Source organism: Eschrichtius robustus, chromosome 19 (genome assembly GCF_028021215.1).
Source record: "Eschrichtius robustus isolate mEscRob2 chromosome 19, mEscRob2.pri, whole genome shotgun sequence".
Taxonomy (NCBI): Eukaryota; Metazoa; Chordata; class Mammalia; order Artiodactyla; family Eschrichtiidae; genus Eschrichtius; species Eschrichtius robustus.
In genome coordinates this window covers 63,758,509-63,774,608 of record NC_090842.1, presented here as the reverse complement: position 1 = coordinate 63,774,608, position 16,100 = coordinate 63,758,509, and the positions used below count along the sequence as shown (strand labels likewise).

Genomic DNA, 16,100 nt, shown 5'->3' with positions numbered 1-16,100 from the left:
CCGGACCAGGGATCAAATCCGCGTCCCCTGCGTTGGCAGGCGGATTCTTAACCACTGCGCCACCAGGGAAGCCCCCTAGTACTTTTACAAGAGCCAAATGCAAGTGGCAAATTTTGTATCGAGACTCCTAGAATTTCTCCCAGATTTAGAGGCAGAGGGTCCTTGGCCACTTCTCAGGGCTCGGCAGAGGGCCTTGCATGCAGGAGCCCTCACACCCGTCCTTGGATTTGCGAGGAATTTGAAATCTCTGGCCCTATTAGGGTCATCTTCCGTGCCCACCTCCCCCCAGGGTCAGTGTAAGGATCAAAAGTCCATAGGTAAGGGGGAGGGATAAATTCCGAGTTTGGGATTAACAGATACACACTACTGTATATAAAACAGATAAACAACAAGGACCTACTGTATAGCACAGGGAACTATATTCAATATCTTGTAATAACCTATGATGTAAAAGAACCAGAAAAACTGAATCACTTTGCTGTACACCTTAAACTAACGCAACATTGTAAATCAACTATACTCCGATACATATAAAAAAAAAAGTCCTGTCCAAACATAAGAAAGTACATGGGCAGTAGACCCAGGCAAACCTGCCTTCAAAGCCTGACCGCCTCTAACTTACTATGTCACTTGGCCCACGCTTTTTAATTTCTCTGTGCCTCAGTTTCCTGTTCTGTAAAATAGGGGTAAAGCCAATCTTGCTGGTTCTTAGGAGGACTGAATGAGATCAGCTTCTAGCACAGGGGCTCTCAAGGGATGGTGAGCCTCCCCAAGCCATCAAATAACAAACCGCAGACCCTACTGTGACCCCCGCATGTGCCCCAGAGACCCCGCAACAACATTCCAGGCTCGGTACGGAGTCTCTAGTAACAGATTAGGGCCAGTCCTGTTTTCATTTATTCAACAAATGCATGGAGTACCCACCAAGTGCCAGGTTGCCAGGGTGCCAGCCCCTCGCTGTGTGAACCTCCATTACAGGACAGACAAGATCCTGGCTCCAAAGACACCCCCAGGTGGGCCCAGACACTGGCCAATAATATAATCAGCTGCCCGCCTGCCCCCATCTCCTAGAAATGAAACACCTGAGGTCTTCACGGGGCCTCCCTTTCCTCTGGATCCTGGAGGCCAGTGGTCGTTTCCCCTTTTCTTCTCCCTCCTGGGGTCTGTCCCTGGGCCTCCCCCAAGCCCTCCCTCTCATGTTGCGGGCTCTCTCTGCCCCCATCTCTGCCCCCACCTCCCCCAGCCACCCTGATCTTAACCCCTGAGTCAACACAGGGACCCCTCTGCGACCTTCCTGCATCTCCGTGCCTCTCTCAGTGGGTGGTCTTGTTCTCATCGGGGTCTCCATCTCCCATCTGTTTCGGCTTCTCTCCCCTCTTCACTCTCCCACTTGGACTCCGCTGCACCTAAACCAGGGGGCAAGCAGGCAGTGTGGAAGCCCAATGTGGCCCCCCAGGCTCCTTTTAACGGGCCGGCACCACAGTGGACAGAGCAAAAGATTGTGCAAGACGCCACTGTTTAAAAACTTAAGGATGGAGAGATTTCAACCCTCCCTGAAAAACACACCTCTGCGTAAAACCTAAGGGGGGCTGGGAGGACCCACTGCACCAACAGTGGGTGTGCAGACCCCAGGCAGATCCGCTGAAGGTCAAGGCCCCTCTTGGGCTCTGTCTTCTCCTAGGGCTCTGCAGTTCATCTGTCTGTCCTCCCCTCTGCGTGGCTTCGGTTTTCTTGGCTACTGTCTGTTACCTGGTGACTGACCGCCCTTGCGGGGGGGGGGGGGTCCCCTGATCCCCACCGCCCACATCTTGGTCTGGGTGGTCTGGGTTCCGGTTTCAGCCATTCTCTGGACTCAGTTTCTCCCTCTGGTTATTTTTACCATATCATCTTGGTTGCATCCTCTGCCTCTTCCCCTCCCAGGGCATGTCTGGACCTCCTGGCTGCATGTCTTTCCCTCCTAAGGTAGCTCTGGCCCTCTCCATGGCAGAATCTCTCAGGACTGCCTTTTTCTCCCTGCCTTGCTAGGTCCCTCTTTCTTGCCATGGCTGTCTCATGTCCCCTCCTGTCTCTCCCCGACACCTCTGGAGCCCCATCTCTGCCTCTGTCTCCCCACCTCTGTCTTTGTCTTGCTCTGTCTCTCCATCTGTCTCCCCCTCCGATCTCTTCCCCCTCACCCCTTTCAGGGGCTGGCTCCCTAACGCGAATTTCCCAGCCCATCTTCAGCCTCTAGCCTGTGCACAGCACCAGGGCACACTCTGCCGTGGAGGCACGCGACTCACAGCCGACCCACGAGGTGGCACAGGAGGAGGGCGGGACCTCTGGTCAACTCGCTGGGGAGGAGTCTGCCCGGCAGTCGGTGACGTCACACACCTGGCACACTCTGATTGGCTGCCCCCTCTGCGCGGGAGATAGCGCTCCCCGTTTGTTGAGGGAGGTCAGCCTGTCTCACCTTGAGTCCGTCCACCCCTCAGGCAGTCACTCCTAGCCTCCTCAGACGCTATTATGGCTCCTCTGTCAGTCAGACATCTCCTCTGCCGCTATGATCCCTCTTGTGCCAAGCTAACCCATTATTTGATCCCTCTTTTTCCACTTAGAAGGTCTTCTGCCAGTGTGCCAACCTGATGCCTCTCCCTTGAGTCTGGACCCTCTTCAGCTAGGGGAACCCTTCCTCTATCACTCTAACCCTTCCCCCGTTATTCGGTCCCCTCCCCTGTCACTCTGACCCCTCCCCTGTCACTGTGATCCTTCCCCATCACTCTCTCAAAGGAACAGGACTAGGGTTACATCATCGGGGTGCTCCCCCCATTTTGTCAAGGTGTCCTTCATTCTACAAATATTTATTGAGCAACTACTATGTGCTGGACCTGCTGCTCGGCCCTGGGAGTATAGGAGGGAACCAGCCAAACAAAGTTACCTCCCTTGGAGAATTGACACTGGCGGGGCAGTGGGCGTATTTTGCAGAATTGGGTTCTGCTGTATATAAGAGAAACCCCCAAATAACAGTGGCTTGAACAAACAAATGCTTGTATCTCTGTCGTCTTGAACAAGTCTGGAGTAGGGAGTCTGAGGCAGGTGTGGTAGCCTCCATGGTCTTGAAGACCTAGGATCCTCCTCACCCTAGCCACAAAGTCACCTCATGGTCCAAGAGGCTGCTGGAGCTCCAGCTATTGCACCAGCATTCCAGGCAGCAGGAACAAGGAAGAGTGAAAAGGCAGAAGTGCAAAGGAGGGCACATTGTTGCTTCTTGGGTTACCTCTGATGAGACTTCCCAGAAGTAACACACAACACTTCCACTTATGCATCTGGGCCAGCCTTAGTCCCATGACCACACCTAGCCACAAGGGAGGCTGGGAAATGTAGTCTCTCAATAAGTGCCAAATAAGATTGGGGTTTTCTTATCAAAGAAGAAGAGTAGAATGGGTACTGGGTAGGCTACATGCCCAGGGGGACAGACCATAAACAAGTAAGCAAATAATTATAATAACTCTGACCTAGGATAGGTGGAGGAAATTATGATGCAGACTAATAGAAGGAAGGCTTTCCAGGGAGGAGACATCTGAAACTACCAGATCCCACCCAATGTCACCCTGCTACCACCTGTCTGATGTCACCTCCCACCCCTCAGCCCTTGGCTCACCCACTCCAGACACACTGGCTTCCTAACTATTCCTTGAACACAGCAGGCTCAGTCCCACCTCAGGACCTTTGCACTTGCTGCTCCTTCTGCCTGGAATACTCTTCCCCTGGATACATCCCTCGCTCCTTCCTTCAGGAGTTTGCTCAGGTTGTACCCTCTCAGCGGGGTCTTCTTGACTGCCTTATTTTAAATTATAATCTCCCTCTCTTCTGTCGCTTACCTCCATCTGACCCACGTCGTATTTTACTAATTTGTTTATGGTCTGCCTGCCCTTCATGTGGGCAGGGACTTTTGTCTGTTTTGTTTACGGCTGCATCTGCAGCATCTAGAACAGTCCCTGGCATAAATCAGGTGCTCCATAAATATCTGTGGAATGGATGAATGAATGAATGAATGATGCAAACATTCATGCATTTTGCAAATGATGCAAACTGGGACAGAAATAGTCCCAGTCCAAGGTGAGGGCAGTGAGAGGGGTAGCACAGGTGCTACCCCTGTGAAGGTCTAGAGCAACACTGTCCGGTAGAGCTCTCTGTGATGATGGAGATGTTCTCCATCTGCACTGTCCAATATGGCAGCCACCAGCCATGAGTGACGATCGAACACTTGAAATGTGGCCAGTGTGATGGAGGAAGGGAATTTTCAACTTCAGTTTATTTAAATTTATTCAAATTAATTGAAATTGACATCTGAATGGCTAGTGGCCACTGGATTAGGAAGTGCAGGGCTAGAGGAAGGGGGTGGCCAGGCCAGGGTGGGGGCCAGGACGACAAGGAGTTTTCCCCTAGCCAAGAGTGGGGAAGGGATTTTCCAGGCAGAGGGAACAGCGGATGCTGAGGCTGTGAGGTGAGAAACAGCACAGGAAATTCAGAGAACGGGGAGTGGTTAGAGCAGGGGGACAGCAGGGGGCATGGTGGGGAGGTGAGGGCAGTTAGGGTCACACCCCAAAAGTGGGGACCCCATCCAAAGAGGCCTTCCTTTCTATGAACTTCTGGTCTCAAAGATGGAGAAGGAAGACACATGGGGCCACCTGGCAGAAGCAGGGGAGTCGGGGCCCCAGAGTGCCTGACATTGGCTTGTTCATTTGACACCAGCTTATAGAACATCAGGCCTGTTTGGGGACTGGGGACCTAGCAGTGAACCAGACTGATAAAGTCACTACCCTCAGGAAGGCTGCATTATGACTTCTGTGGGCCTTAGGCACTTTTGCCTTCATGAGCCCCTCCTTCCTAAAAAAAAAAACAGTTAAAAATCAATGTTTTATGACTGTGTTGATGCAAAGCTGAATATTATCCAGGCTGAATTATAATTATTTTTCCTTCCTATTTGAAAAGAAATTAAAACATTTCCCCTAAAAGTATTGTGGGCCCTTGACCCTGTTCCCATGGTGCCTGGGATAATGTCTGGTGCCTTCAGGGAGCTGACATTCTCACCAGGGAGACAGACAGGCAGTAAGCAAGAAGTGAGAGAAATGTCATGAAGAAAACAGGACAGGGAAATGCAGTAGGCAGTGACTGGGAGGGATATTTGAGCAGAGGACATAAAGATGGAAAGGAATCTGTGATGATTAGGAGGAAACCATTGCAGAGAGAAGATCTAGGACTTGTCGGTGTCCTAAAGCAGGGATGAACCTTGGGACACTGCAGGAGCAAGAAAAGGTGGGCGTGGTGGGACCAGAGTGGGAGATATAGGCAAGGGCTAGATCATACACAGTGTCTTAATCACCGTGATTCTTAATCTAAAATCAGAGCCTGAGATAAGGATGCTTGAGACAACGATTTCCTAAGGGGGAACCTGTAAGGGCATGGGGGAGACAGGATGGGCTGCAGAGAAAGTCAGCAACCCTGGTCCCCACTGGAGTTTGCCTTCAGCCTGATCCCTTGGGGAGCTCGGGAGTGTGAATTGCAGGATGGAGATAATCCCTCCGTAGACCTTCCTGTCAGTTGGCTGCAGGCTGCTCCCAGAAGTGGGGGCACGTAACAGCTTGGGCACGTCAACTCCTTTGGAGGGGGAGTGATTCTTCAGAGCAAGGGGCAGCCAAGTGTTGCAGGCAGGTGACACTCACAGTGGCTGGGGATGGGCACAGCATCCTGGCTGAGGAGATCTGGGTGGGCACAGGCAGTGTCTACCGCAGTGGGCTTTGAAGACCAGACTTGGGAATTCGGATCCCCTCCTAACTGATGTGAGATGCTACTGTAGGATTTTAAGCAGGGCAACAGCATGACCAGAATTTCTTCTAGAAAGATCCCTCTGACTCTTGCGTGGAAAGCAGACCAGAAAGGGGTGGCGGGACAGGGGTGGCAGCCAGGAGACAAGGAAAAGGCTACTGCAGTCATCCAGGCAGACAATGGTGGTAACTTGGACCTGGGCAGCGACAGCAGGGGTGGAGAAAAGTGCCCAGATTAGTGATCGGCTTGGGAAGCAGAGCAGACAGGCTCAGTTGATAATCTGACTTTTTTCCCCTCTCCTTCTCCCCGCTGCTGCTGTCAGGACTCAGAAACCTTTCCCTACCCCAGAATTCCCTACCATCTCCTTCACACCCCTCTCCCTTCCTGCAGAGGCTGGGGAAGGAATGGAGGATGGCTGTGTGGGGAATCCACGGATCTTAATGCCCTGGCTGATTTTTCTCTGCTCTCTTTTCTCTCTCCTCCTCTGACTGCCAACCCAAAGTCGAGCTTTGATCCCCACCACCGCTCCCAGCCAAGTTATGAACGTCCTTCCTACCTGCCTCCAGGACCTGGGCTCATGCTCCGGCAAAAGTCTATTGGTATGTCACCTGCAAGGGTGGGTGTAAGGGATGCCAGTGGGGAAAGGGGAGGCTGGGAGGGTGACAGTTTACGGGGAAAGCAAGGGAGCCTGGGAATGTTCTTTCCTTCTTCCATATGTGACCATCAAGTTGGGCAAAGAGCTCAGGCTTTGTTGCTGGGCAAACCTGGGTTTGAATCCTGTCTCTTGTCCGTCCTGGCTGTGTGACCCAGGGCAGGCGGCTTCACTTCTCTGGGCCTAGGGCTCTGCATCTAGAAAATGGGGACATCATTGCCCCTGCCTGGATGCAGTTAAGTCGAACCCACCACAGACTCTGGTTCATTCTCTCTTATACCAGACTCCATCCATTCATTCATTCATTCATTCTACAGATGTTTATTGAGCACTACCATATGCCAGGCTAAACTGCTGGGGATTTGTCAGGGAACAAAACAGACTAAAGGGTCCTGCCCTCAGGGAGCTTACCTTCTAGCTGGGGAAGACAGACAACAGATTATAAGGATAAGAAATAAGAAAATGATATAGTATGTTAGCTGTGTTAAGTGCTATGGAAAAAAATAGGAAAAGAGTAGAATGAGAGAGGTCAGGAGTGCTGGGGGGCAGGTTTGAGCTGAAACTTGGAGATGAAGTGGGGAGTCATGGGGCTATCTGGAAGTAAGGCATTCCACACAGCAGGAACAGCCAGTGCAAAGGTCCTGAGGTAGGTAAGACTGAGCTGCCATTTGCTAAGAGAGCAGCTTGGGAAGATCGTGGGAGGAGATCAGGAGCTCAGTTTGGGGCCTGCTGAGTTTGAGATGCCAGTGAGACATCCAAGTGGATGCAGCATTTGGATATAGAAGCCCGGAGCTCAGGGGCAAGGACTGGTTCCGAGACAAGCATGGGAGTCTTCAGCAGGGAAGCAGTGAATGAAGCCGTGACACTGGTTGAGATAGTCAACGGAGAGTGAGTAGTCAGAGGGGAAAAGGGAATCAAGGACTGAGCCCTGGCAGTTGATAGATAAGTAGGCAAAAGATTCCACTCCTCCAGTTTCCTCCAAGTTGTTTTGCTCTTTGGATCTAGCTTTTCCCCAGCTTCAGTGTCCATAGTCCACCAGTGTGTGTCATTTGCCTAATATCAGTTAACCTATACATCTACCTGACATTTCTTACCTATGAATTGGCTCCCTCTTTTAAATATTAGCCTCATCCTAAGCAGTGCTGTGAAATCACAGATTTGATGTGCTAATTCCATTTCTTTTCTGCATGTACATGAAAAGAAATCTATAAGTATGCCCAGAAACACGATATCTCTTCCTGGCTCAAGCCATTTTTGCTCATCCCAAGCGACCGCCAGCATATATCGCGCCTTTGGGCGAATTAGAAAAGGCGCCCCCCTCCTGGCCCTGGAAGGAAGTTCAGCTGAATCCCCCCCCCCCCCCCCCCCCGCCCCACACACACACACAGACACACCCACACACCTCTCTTGCTCCCTCTGCCGTTTGCTGTTGTGCAGTGCACAACCTGTATTACTGTATCAAGCGGATTTGGATTTATCACAGCTGGGTAAGCTCTAGACTAACCCACGTTCTTCTTACCATCTACTGGTGTCATTATTATCATTGTAATATTGAAGTTCTGTGGGACAGGGGAACAGAGAGGCCACCCCCTCCCATCCCCACCCTGCTTCTGGATCCTCTGTGTCTTCCCAGGGGCTACAGAAGATGAGAGACCCTACCTAGCACCCCCAGCCATGAAGTTCAGCCGCAGCCTGTCTGTGCCTGGTTCGGAGGACATCCCGCCGCCGCCCACCACGTCCCCACCAGAGCCCCCCTACAGCACACCTCCAGCCCCCTCTTCCTCCGGCCGCCTCACTCCCTCTCCCCGGGGAGCGCCCTTCAACCCCGGCTCAGGTGGCCCCCACCCCGCCTCGTCGCCGTCGTCCTTCGATGGGCCCTGCCCTCCTGACACCCGTGTAGGGAGCCGTGAGAAGAGCTTGTACCACGGCGGGGCCCTGCCCCCTGCGCACCACCCGCCGCCCCCCCACCTGCCGCACGCTCCGCCCCCCCAGCCACACCACCACCACGCCCACCCGCCGCATCCCCCGGAGATGGAGACAGGCGGCTCCCCCGAAGACCCCCCTCCCCGACTGGCTCTGGGGCCCCAGCCCAGCCTGCGAGGCTGGCGGGGCGGCGGGCCCAGCGCGACCCCGGGGGCCTTGTCCCCGTCGCACCACGGCAGCGGGGGCGGGGTTAGCGGCTCCTCCCAGGCCCCGGCCCTGCGCTACTTCCAGCTGCCTCCCCGGGCGGCCAGCGCGGCCATGTACGTGCCGGCCCGTTCGGGCCGCGGGCGCAAGGGCCCGCTCGTCAAGCAGACCAAAGTCGAAGGCGAGCCCCAGAAGGGCGGCGGCCTCCCGCCCACGCCCTCGCCCACGTCTCCGGCGTCCCCGCAGCCGCCGCCGGCCGCGGCCGCCCCGTCGGAAAAGAACTCCATCCCCATCCCCACCATCATCATCAAGGCTCCATCCACCAGTAGCAGCGGCCGCAGCAGCCAGGGCAGCAGCACCGAGGCGGAGCCCCCGACCCAGCCCGAGACCGCGGGCGGCGGAGGGGGCGGCGGCGGCGGCGGCTCCTCCGCGCCGAGCCCCGCCCCGGCCATGTCGCCAGTGCCACCGCCCCCCTCGCCCGTGCCCGCCCCCGCCTCGCCCAGCGGCCCGGCCACCCTCGATTTCACCAGCCAGTTCGGAGCGGCCCTGGTCGGGGCGGCTCGGAGAGAGGGGGGCTGGCAGAACGAAGCCCGCCGGCGGTCTACGCTCTTCCTCTCCACCGACACGGGGGACGAGGATGGCGGCGAGAGCTCGCTGGGCCCGGGGGCGCCCCCGGGCCCCCGGCTGCGCCACTCCAAATCCATCGATGAAGGCATGTTTTCGGCCGAGCCCTACCTCCGGCTGGAGTCCGCAGGCGCCGGGAGTGGCGGCGGCTACGGGGGCTACGGAGCCGGCAGCCGGGCCTACGGAAGCAGCGCAGGCAGCAGCGCCTTCACCAGCTTCCTGCCGCCGCGGCCCCTGGTCCACCCGCTGACGGGCAAGGCCCTGGACCCAGCCTCCCCGCTCGGGCTGGCCCTGGCCGCCCGAGAGCGGGCGCTGAAGGAGTCCGCGGAGGGCGCTGGGGCCCCCCAGCCCCCTCCGAGGCCCCCGTCGCCCCGCTACGAGGCTCCGCCGCCCACGCCGCACCACCACTCGCCCCACGCCCACCACGAGCCAGTGCTGCGTCTCTGGGGAGCCCCGCCGCCGGACCCGGCCCGCCGGGAGCTGGGCTACCGGGCCGGGCTGGGCAGCCAGGAGAAGTCCCTTCCGGCCAGCCCGCCAGCTGCCCGACGCTCCCTGCTGCACCGCCTGCCCCCCACCGCCCCCGGGGTCGGGCCCCTCCTGCTGCAGCTGGGGTCCGAGCCCCCCGCCCCGCACCCCGGGGTGAGCAAGGCCTGGAGGTCCGCAGCCCCGGAGGAGCCCGAGCGGCTGCCCCTCCACGTGCGGTTCCTCGAGAACTGCCAGCCCCGGGCCACTGGGGCGGGGGGAAGGGGGCCCCCCTCGGAGGACGGGCCGGGGATCCCGCCGCCCAGCCCACGCCGGTCCGTGGCCCCCTCGCCGACCTCCCCGCGGGGCAGTGACGAGAACGGGCTCCCCCTGCTGGTCCTGCCGCCCCCCGCCCCCTCGGTGGACGTGGAAGACGGCGAATTTCTCTTTGTGGAACCGCTGCCCCCGCCCCTGGAGTTCTCCAACAGCTTTGAGAAGCCCGATTCGCCCCTCACGCCTGGGCCTCCCCACCCGCTGCCGGACCCACCCACCCCGACCAGCCCAGCGCCCCCTGCCCCGCCCCCTGCCGTGGCCGCCGCCCCTCCCACGCTGGATTCCACCGCATCCAGCCTGACTTCCTATGACAGCGAGGTGGCCACGCTGACCCAGGCGGGCCCCGCAGCTGCTGGGGACGCGCCTCCGCCGGGCCCAGCAGCCCCAGCCGCCCCGCCTCCCCCTGCCCCACAGCCTGGCCCGGACCCTCCAGCTGGCACAGATTCTGGTATCGAGGAGGTGGACAGCCGGAGCAGCAGTGACCACCCGCTGGAGACCATCAGCAGCGCGTCCACGCTGAGCAGCCTGTCTGCCGAAGGCGGGGCTGGGGGCGGGGTGGCCAGTGTGGCCAGTGGGCCGGAGCTTCTGGACACGTATGTGGCCTACCTGGACGGCCAGGCCTTCGGGGGCAGCGGTCCTCCTGGCCCACCATACCCACCGCAGCTCATGACTCCCTCTAAGCTCCGGGGCCGGGCGCTTGGGGCCAGTGGAGGCCTGCGGCCTGGCCCCGGTGGGGGACTCCGAGACCCTGTCACTCCCACCAGCCCCACCGTCTCGGTGACGGGGGCTGGAACCGATGGGCTGCTGGCCCTGAGTGCTTGCTCAGGACCTTCGACGGCAGGTGTGGCCGGCGGTCCAGGGGCTGTAGAGCCAGAAGGCCCACCGGTGCCCTTGCCATCCGCCTCCTCCCTGCCTCGGAAGCTGCTGCCCTGGGAGGAGGGCCCGGGTCCACCGCCACCACCCCTGCCTGGGCCCTTAGCCCAGCCTCAGGCCTCAGCCTTGGCCACAGTAAAAGCCAGCATCATCAGTGAACTCAGCTCCAAGCTTCAGCAGTTTGGGGGCTCCTCGGCAGCTGGTGGCGCTCTGCCCTGGGCCCGGGGAGGCGGCGGGGGAAGCGGGGACGGCCACCACGGGGGAGCCAGCTACGTCCCCGAGAGGACTTCCTCCCTGCAGCGGCAGAGGTGAGCCGGGGGCTGGAGGTTGGCAGTGGAGGCCAGAGGGGCTGGCTGTGGGTAGCAGAGACCGTCTTCCACATAGCTGTGTCCCTTTAGGGTCCCAGGTGGTAGAAAGGACACAGAGGCCGGGCTGGCTTGGAGAAGTTTGCCCTCAAAGAAGCATGCTTTCCCGGCCACTTTAAATTTCCCTTTATCTCAGTAGCTTCTGTGGTCGTCTCCCGTCACCATGACAACCCACATTCCATGATGAACAAAAAGAGTGATCAACAAAGGAGATTGGAGCACAACTTGCCCAATGTCTGTTTCCTTGGTGGGTTGTCAGTTCTGACAATCCCTGAAATCTTCAAGTCCCTTGAGCCCCGCGTTGGTCAAGACAAGATGCTTTAGGGCACGGTCGGTGGTTACAAGTGTGGTTCTGGAGCCAGGCTTTTTTGGATCCTGGTTCCAGCCCCGCACTTTCTAACTGGGTGACCTTAGGCAAAGGAATCCACCTCTCTGTAGAAGAGGGACAGCATAGAACCCTTCTAAAAGGGTTTTTGAGGCCATTGTTGTACCATGAGATGGGGGAGGGGAGGGGTCTCTTACAAAAGCCCAGCAAGTATAGAGGGAGAAATCCGGGAAGACGCAGAAGTTTTCTAAAGCAGCTAGCGAGTTGGAATTGCCACAGAGTTCAAGCTCATTCAAGACCTTCTAATCTTAGGGAAAGTATAGAGTCACATTCCTGATTCAGACACACAGAGCGAGTGGGGAGAGGTTTTTTTTTTTTAATCCTCTTGTTCTTCTGCAGAACTCACTCTAAATTCTCCTCGAGGGTTTGATATCCACACGGTGATATCCTGAGGTGGTTTTTGAGGTCTTTGAGATCTTAAGGCATCTCATTGACGATTCTTAAGTCTTCTGGGTAGAGGAAAGGACGCTCGATTTAGTTAACAGATCCACCAATAATTGATTTGCCATCTATTCTGTACCGGGTGCCCTTCAGGGTGAGAGGGACCCCACAATGGACAAAACAAGCAAAGCATTTCCCTCATAGACCTCACAGCCTAATGAGGCAGAGGTGGGGGCCAGGCAATAAACAAAATCACTGTCATCATCCTAGGGAAAAAAATGCAATCACGCGATGGTTAGAGAAAGTCTCTCAAATAACAGGCGAGCTGAGCAGAGACTGGAGGAGGGAAGGGAGCAAATCGTTTGGCTCCCTGGGGGAAGAGAGAGCTAGGCAGAGGGAACTGTTCAAAGGCCCTGAGGCAGGGACTGTTCTGGAGGGAGCTAAAGGGATGAGGGGAACCTTTTCCTCCCCTTGTTTCTTCTCTCTTTCATCTCCCTCTCCTCACCTCTCTCTCTCTCTCTCTCTCTCTCTCTCTGTCCCCTGTCCCCTTCCATCTCTCTCCCTTGAATGCTCATCCTCTTTTTGTTCCTCTCTCACTGTCTCCCTGTCTTCCACTCTGCTGTGACTGGCCATACCCGGAAAGGCAGTATAGGGTAGTGGTTAAGAGCTCAGACTTTGGTGCCATATAACCGGGCTCTGCCACTTCCTGGCTGTGTGTCCTTAGGCAAGTTACTTAACCTCTCTGTGCTGCTGATAATAATAGTAACCTGCATCAGGGCTGTCACGGGGATTCCATTGAGATGGCGATATGTAAAAGCACTTAGAACAATGCCTGGCACACGTGAGCATCAGTAAGTGGTGGTGATTATTATTATTATCACTTAATGTCTCTTTTTCTTTCATCTCTCTTGACTGTCACCCTCTCCCTGTCCTCTCATTTTTCTCTCCCTTCATTTTCTGTCCTGACATCCATCTTACCCCCTCGCTTGCTCCTTCGATCTCTCCCCATCTCTCTCCTCCAACTCTCTACCCCTGCCCCATGTCTCTCTTCCTCTCCCTATATCTTGACCTCTGCCTCTTTCTCACCCGCCTTTGCACCCCCCCCCCCCCCCGCAACCCTTCTCCTCCACCCCTGCCCCGTTGTCACATTCCAGACTCTCTGAAGACTCCCAGTCCTCGCTTCTCTCCAAACCTGTCAGCAGCCTGTTTCAGAACTGGTCCAAACCACCTCTGCCGCCACTCCCCACAGGAACCGGGGTGTCCGCTTCAGCCGCTGCAGCCCCGGGGGCCACCTCGCCTTCGGCCTCCTCCTCCTCCTCCACGTCCGCCCGCCACCTCCAGGGCGTGGAGTTCGAGATGCGGCCACCTTTGCTCCGCCGGGCCCCTAGCCCGTCACTGCTGCCCGCCTCGGAGCACAAGGTCAGCCCTGCACCCCGGCCCTCCTCCCTGCCCATCCTGCCTTCTGGACCCCTCTACCCGGGCCTCTTTGACATGCGCGGCTCCCCCACCGGAGGGGCAGGAGGCTCGGCTGACCCCTTCGCCCCTGTCTTCGTGCCACCGCACCCCGGGATGTCCGGGGGGCTCGGTGGGGCCTTGTCAGGGGCCTCCCGCTCCCTCTCACCGACCCGCCTGCTTTCCCTGCCCCCGGACAAGCCGTTCAGCGCTAAACCTCTGGGGTTCTGGACCAAGTTCGACGTGGCTGATTGGCTTGAGTGGCTGGGCTTGGCTGAGCACCGAGCCCGGTTCCTGGACCACGAGATCGATGGCTCCCACCTGCCCGCCTTGACCAAGGAGGACTACGTCGATCTGGGGGTGACCAGGGTGGGCCACCGCATGAACATCGACCGGGCTCTCAAATTTTTCCTGGAGAGGTGATGGCTGGCCCGGACGGACCAGCCCGTCCACGGAACCCCTGAGCCTGCTGGCCTCTTGACCTCTGAACCCTGACCTTCATTCTCTCCCCGGGCCAGGGACTCTGCTAAAACTGCACCCTGACTCTTGTCTCCCAAGGCCGGAGGTCACCAGGTGGCCTGATCTGGCCAGACATTGGCACCTCACAGGAGGGGGCAGCTGACACAAGACTGTGTGTGTGTGTGTGTGTGTGTGTGTGTGTGTGTGAAGCGGGGAGTGGAGTGGGGGGGGGTGGGATGGAAGAAATCACAGAGGGGGATGAAGAAGGAGGGAAGGGTCAATTCTGGGGAGGAGGGGACAGACAGAGCCATAGAGGGTCAGCCCGGAGCCTGACCGGATGGGGGTCGTCCCCCAGGCCGCAGGGGAAGGGGATGCCCTCAGATTCCACCACCTGCCACCCTCTAACAACCCTTCCCCCCCTCTCCATGCCCCTCGGCTCTCCCCACCCTCCCCTCTCCCCAGCACACACAGCAGCCCCCCCAGGCTCTTGCACTCTCCTTTGCATGCCTGCTCACCTCTCCCCCCTCCCTGGGCTACGATTTTGCACAAACTTGCCCTCTCACTGTCTTGCACACTTCGCCTTCACTTCCGGCTTGCGAGGCCCCCTCAGCTCTCCAGCTCATGCTGTTTCCCTGGCACGCCATGCGTCTCTTTCCCCACGCTCCACACCCCCTGCTCTCTCAGACTCTTGCTTGCACACGCTTCCTCCGGGGCGCCCTCCCTTCCACCCCTCACTCCCGAAAAATCTCTGGGCCCTTGCTGCAGACACACTTGGGACACCCTTTTCCTCACCCTCTCACAGACTGTGCGCCTCTCCCGACACTCTCACCTCCATTCTCTTCAAGCACTTTCCCCTCTTATTCTTGCAACCCCGCATTCTCACCCTACTCACCCCTCCCTCACAGGGGCACTGACGCCCCTCCTTGCCCCTCCCCCTCTCCCACTGTTGCTTGCACCCGTGCCTCCCAGGAACCCCCAGGAACCGAATCTCTCGCAAGTGCTCATGCCTCTCCGCTTTGCCAGGCTCCTGACTCCCTTGCACCTTTCTTTCCCAAATCCTTGTCCGTCTCCATTGTCAACTCTTGGGTGAACCTTCTTGCATGCTCGCTCTTGCGCACTCACCCTCCCCAGCACGTCCGTCCACTGCTCTCCCGAAGCTTTCTTCTCTTCCTTGAACAATGTTCTTGCCTTTCATGGCCCTGCTGGCACACTCATTCTTGAATTTCTACTTGTTCTTGTCAGCTCCTGGGTGACTTTTTCCATCTCCCTTGGGGAACTCTACTACCTCTTTCTTTTTGCACACTCATCTCATTGCACACGCGCTCTTGGGCTGTATTGTTTCTTTTCCTGGCACTTTTTTTTTTTTTGGTCCCGAAAGACCAGCTCTTCCGGTCATTCACACTCTGCCTATTCTCTCAGCTCTTTCCGCTCTTTTTCTCCTTCTGGCAAGAGAAGACCCTACGCACACTCACTTCTTGCCCACTTTGCTTCCATACTTCCTCTCCCTGCCCCGGGCTTGGCCCTCTCCCCTCCTCCCTCCTCTCGCTCTCCCAGCCTTCCGGTCCATCCATTTTGCACGAAGACACCGCTCCCTCATCTCCTAACCTTTCTGGCTCTTCAAGAAACCCCTCCCTCCAGCATGGCTGTTCCTTCCTGCACGCCTCCCCCTCCCTTTATTCCTAGGGCTTGGGAATTTTAAGCCACCCCTTCCCCTGGAAAACCCCCTCCCCTACTGTGGGCGAAGGGGGGAGGGCATCGCCCTCAGGTTCCCCCCACCATGTTCAGCTGCCAAAGAAGAGAGCTCCCCCTCCTTCCCCCAATCCCATTCCCCCTCTGCTGCCCTCTACCCCCGAGGCGGGGGCGCTCCGTCCACGGGGGGAGGGTGCTTGCAGCCCTCTCCCCTCACCACGTCAGGGATCTGCGGGGAACCGTGTGGGAGGGTCGTGGGAGGGGGGAGGGGTGGCGAGGAGGGGGGCGGAGGTCGCGCTGGGCCCCTACCCGCCCCCTCCCCCTTGTCCGCAGGATGCCCCCCGTCCGCAGGGGGCCTGCGCGGCGCCCGTCTATCAAGGGCTTGTTCATTCTGGATGGGTGCCGCGGGGTTGGGGAGGGTATGGGGGGTGGGGAGGGGGGAGGGGAGGTTGGGGTGGGGAGGGGGAAGGGACTGGACGGGGGGCAGCGCGGG

At 57.8% G+C, this 16,100-nt stretch overlaps 1 protein-coding gene across 1 annotated transcript in view; it reads left to right on the top strand.

Moving 5' to 3' along the window:
- The window catches only part of SHANK1 (SH3 and multiple ankyrin repeat domains 1), a 46,038-nt gene extending 31,962 nt beyond the window's left edge, over nucleotides 1-14,076 (top strand). Inside the window, exons 22-24 of the mRNA XM_068527834.1 lie at nucleotides 6,308-6,404; nucleotides 8,091-11,184; nucleotides 13,162-14,076. Coding sequence (XP_068383935.1) covers nucleotides 6,308-6,404; nucleotides 8,091-11,184; nucleotides 13,162-13,882 — 3,912 coding nt within the window. The 3' untranslated portion in view covers nucleotides 13,883-14,076. The remainder of the gene's footprint in view (nucleotides 1-6,307; nucleotides 6,405-8,090; nucleotides 11,185-13,161) is intronic.
- The last annotated feature ends 2,024 nt before the right edge of the window (nucleotides 14,077-16,100 follow it).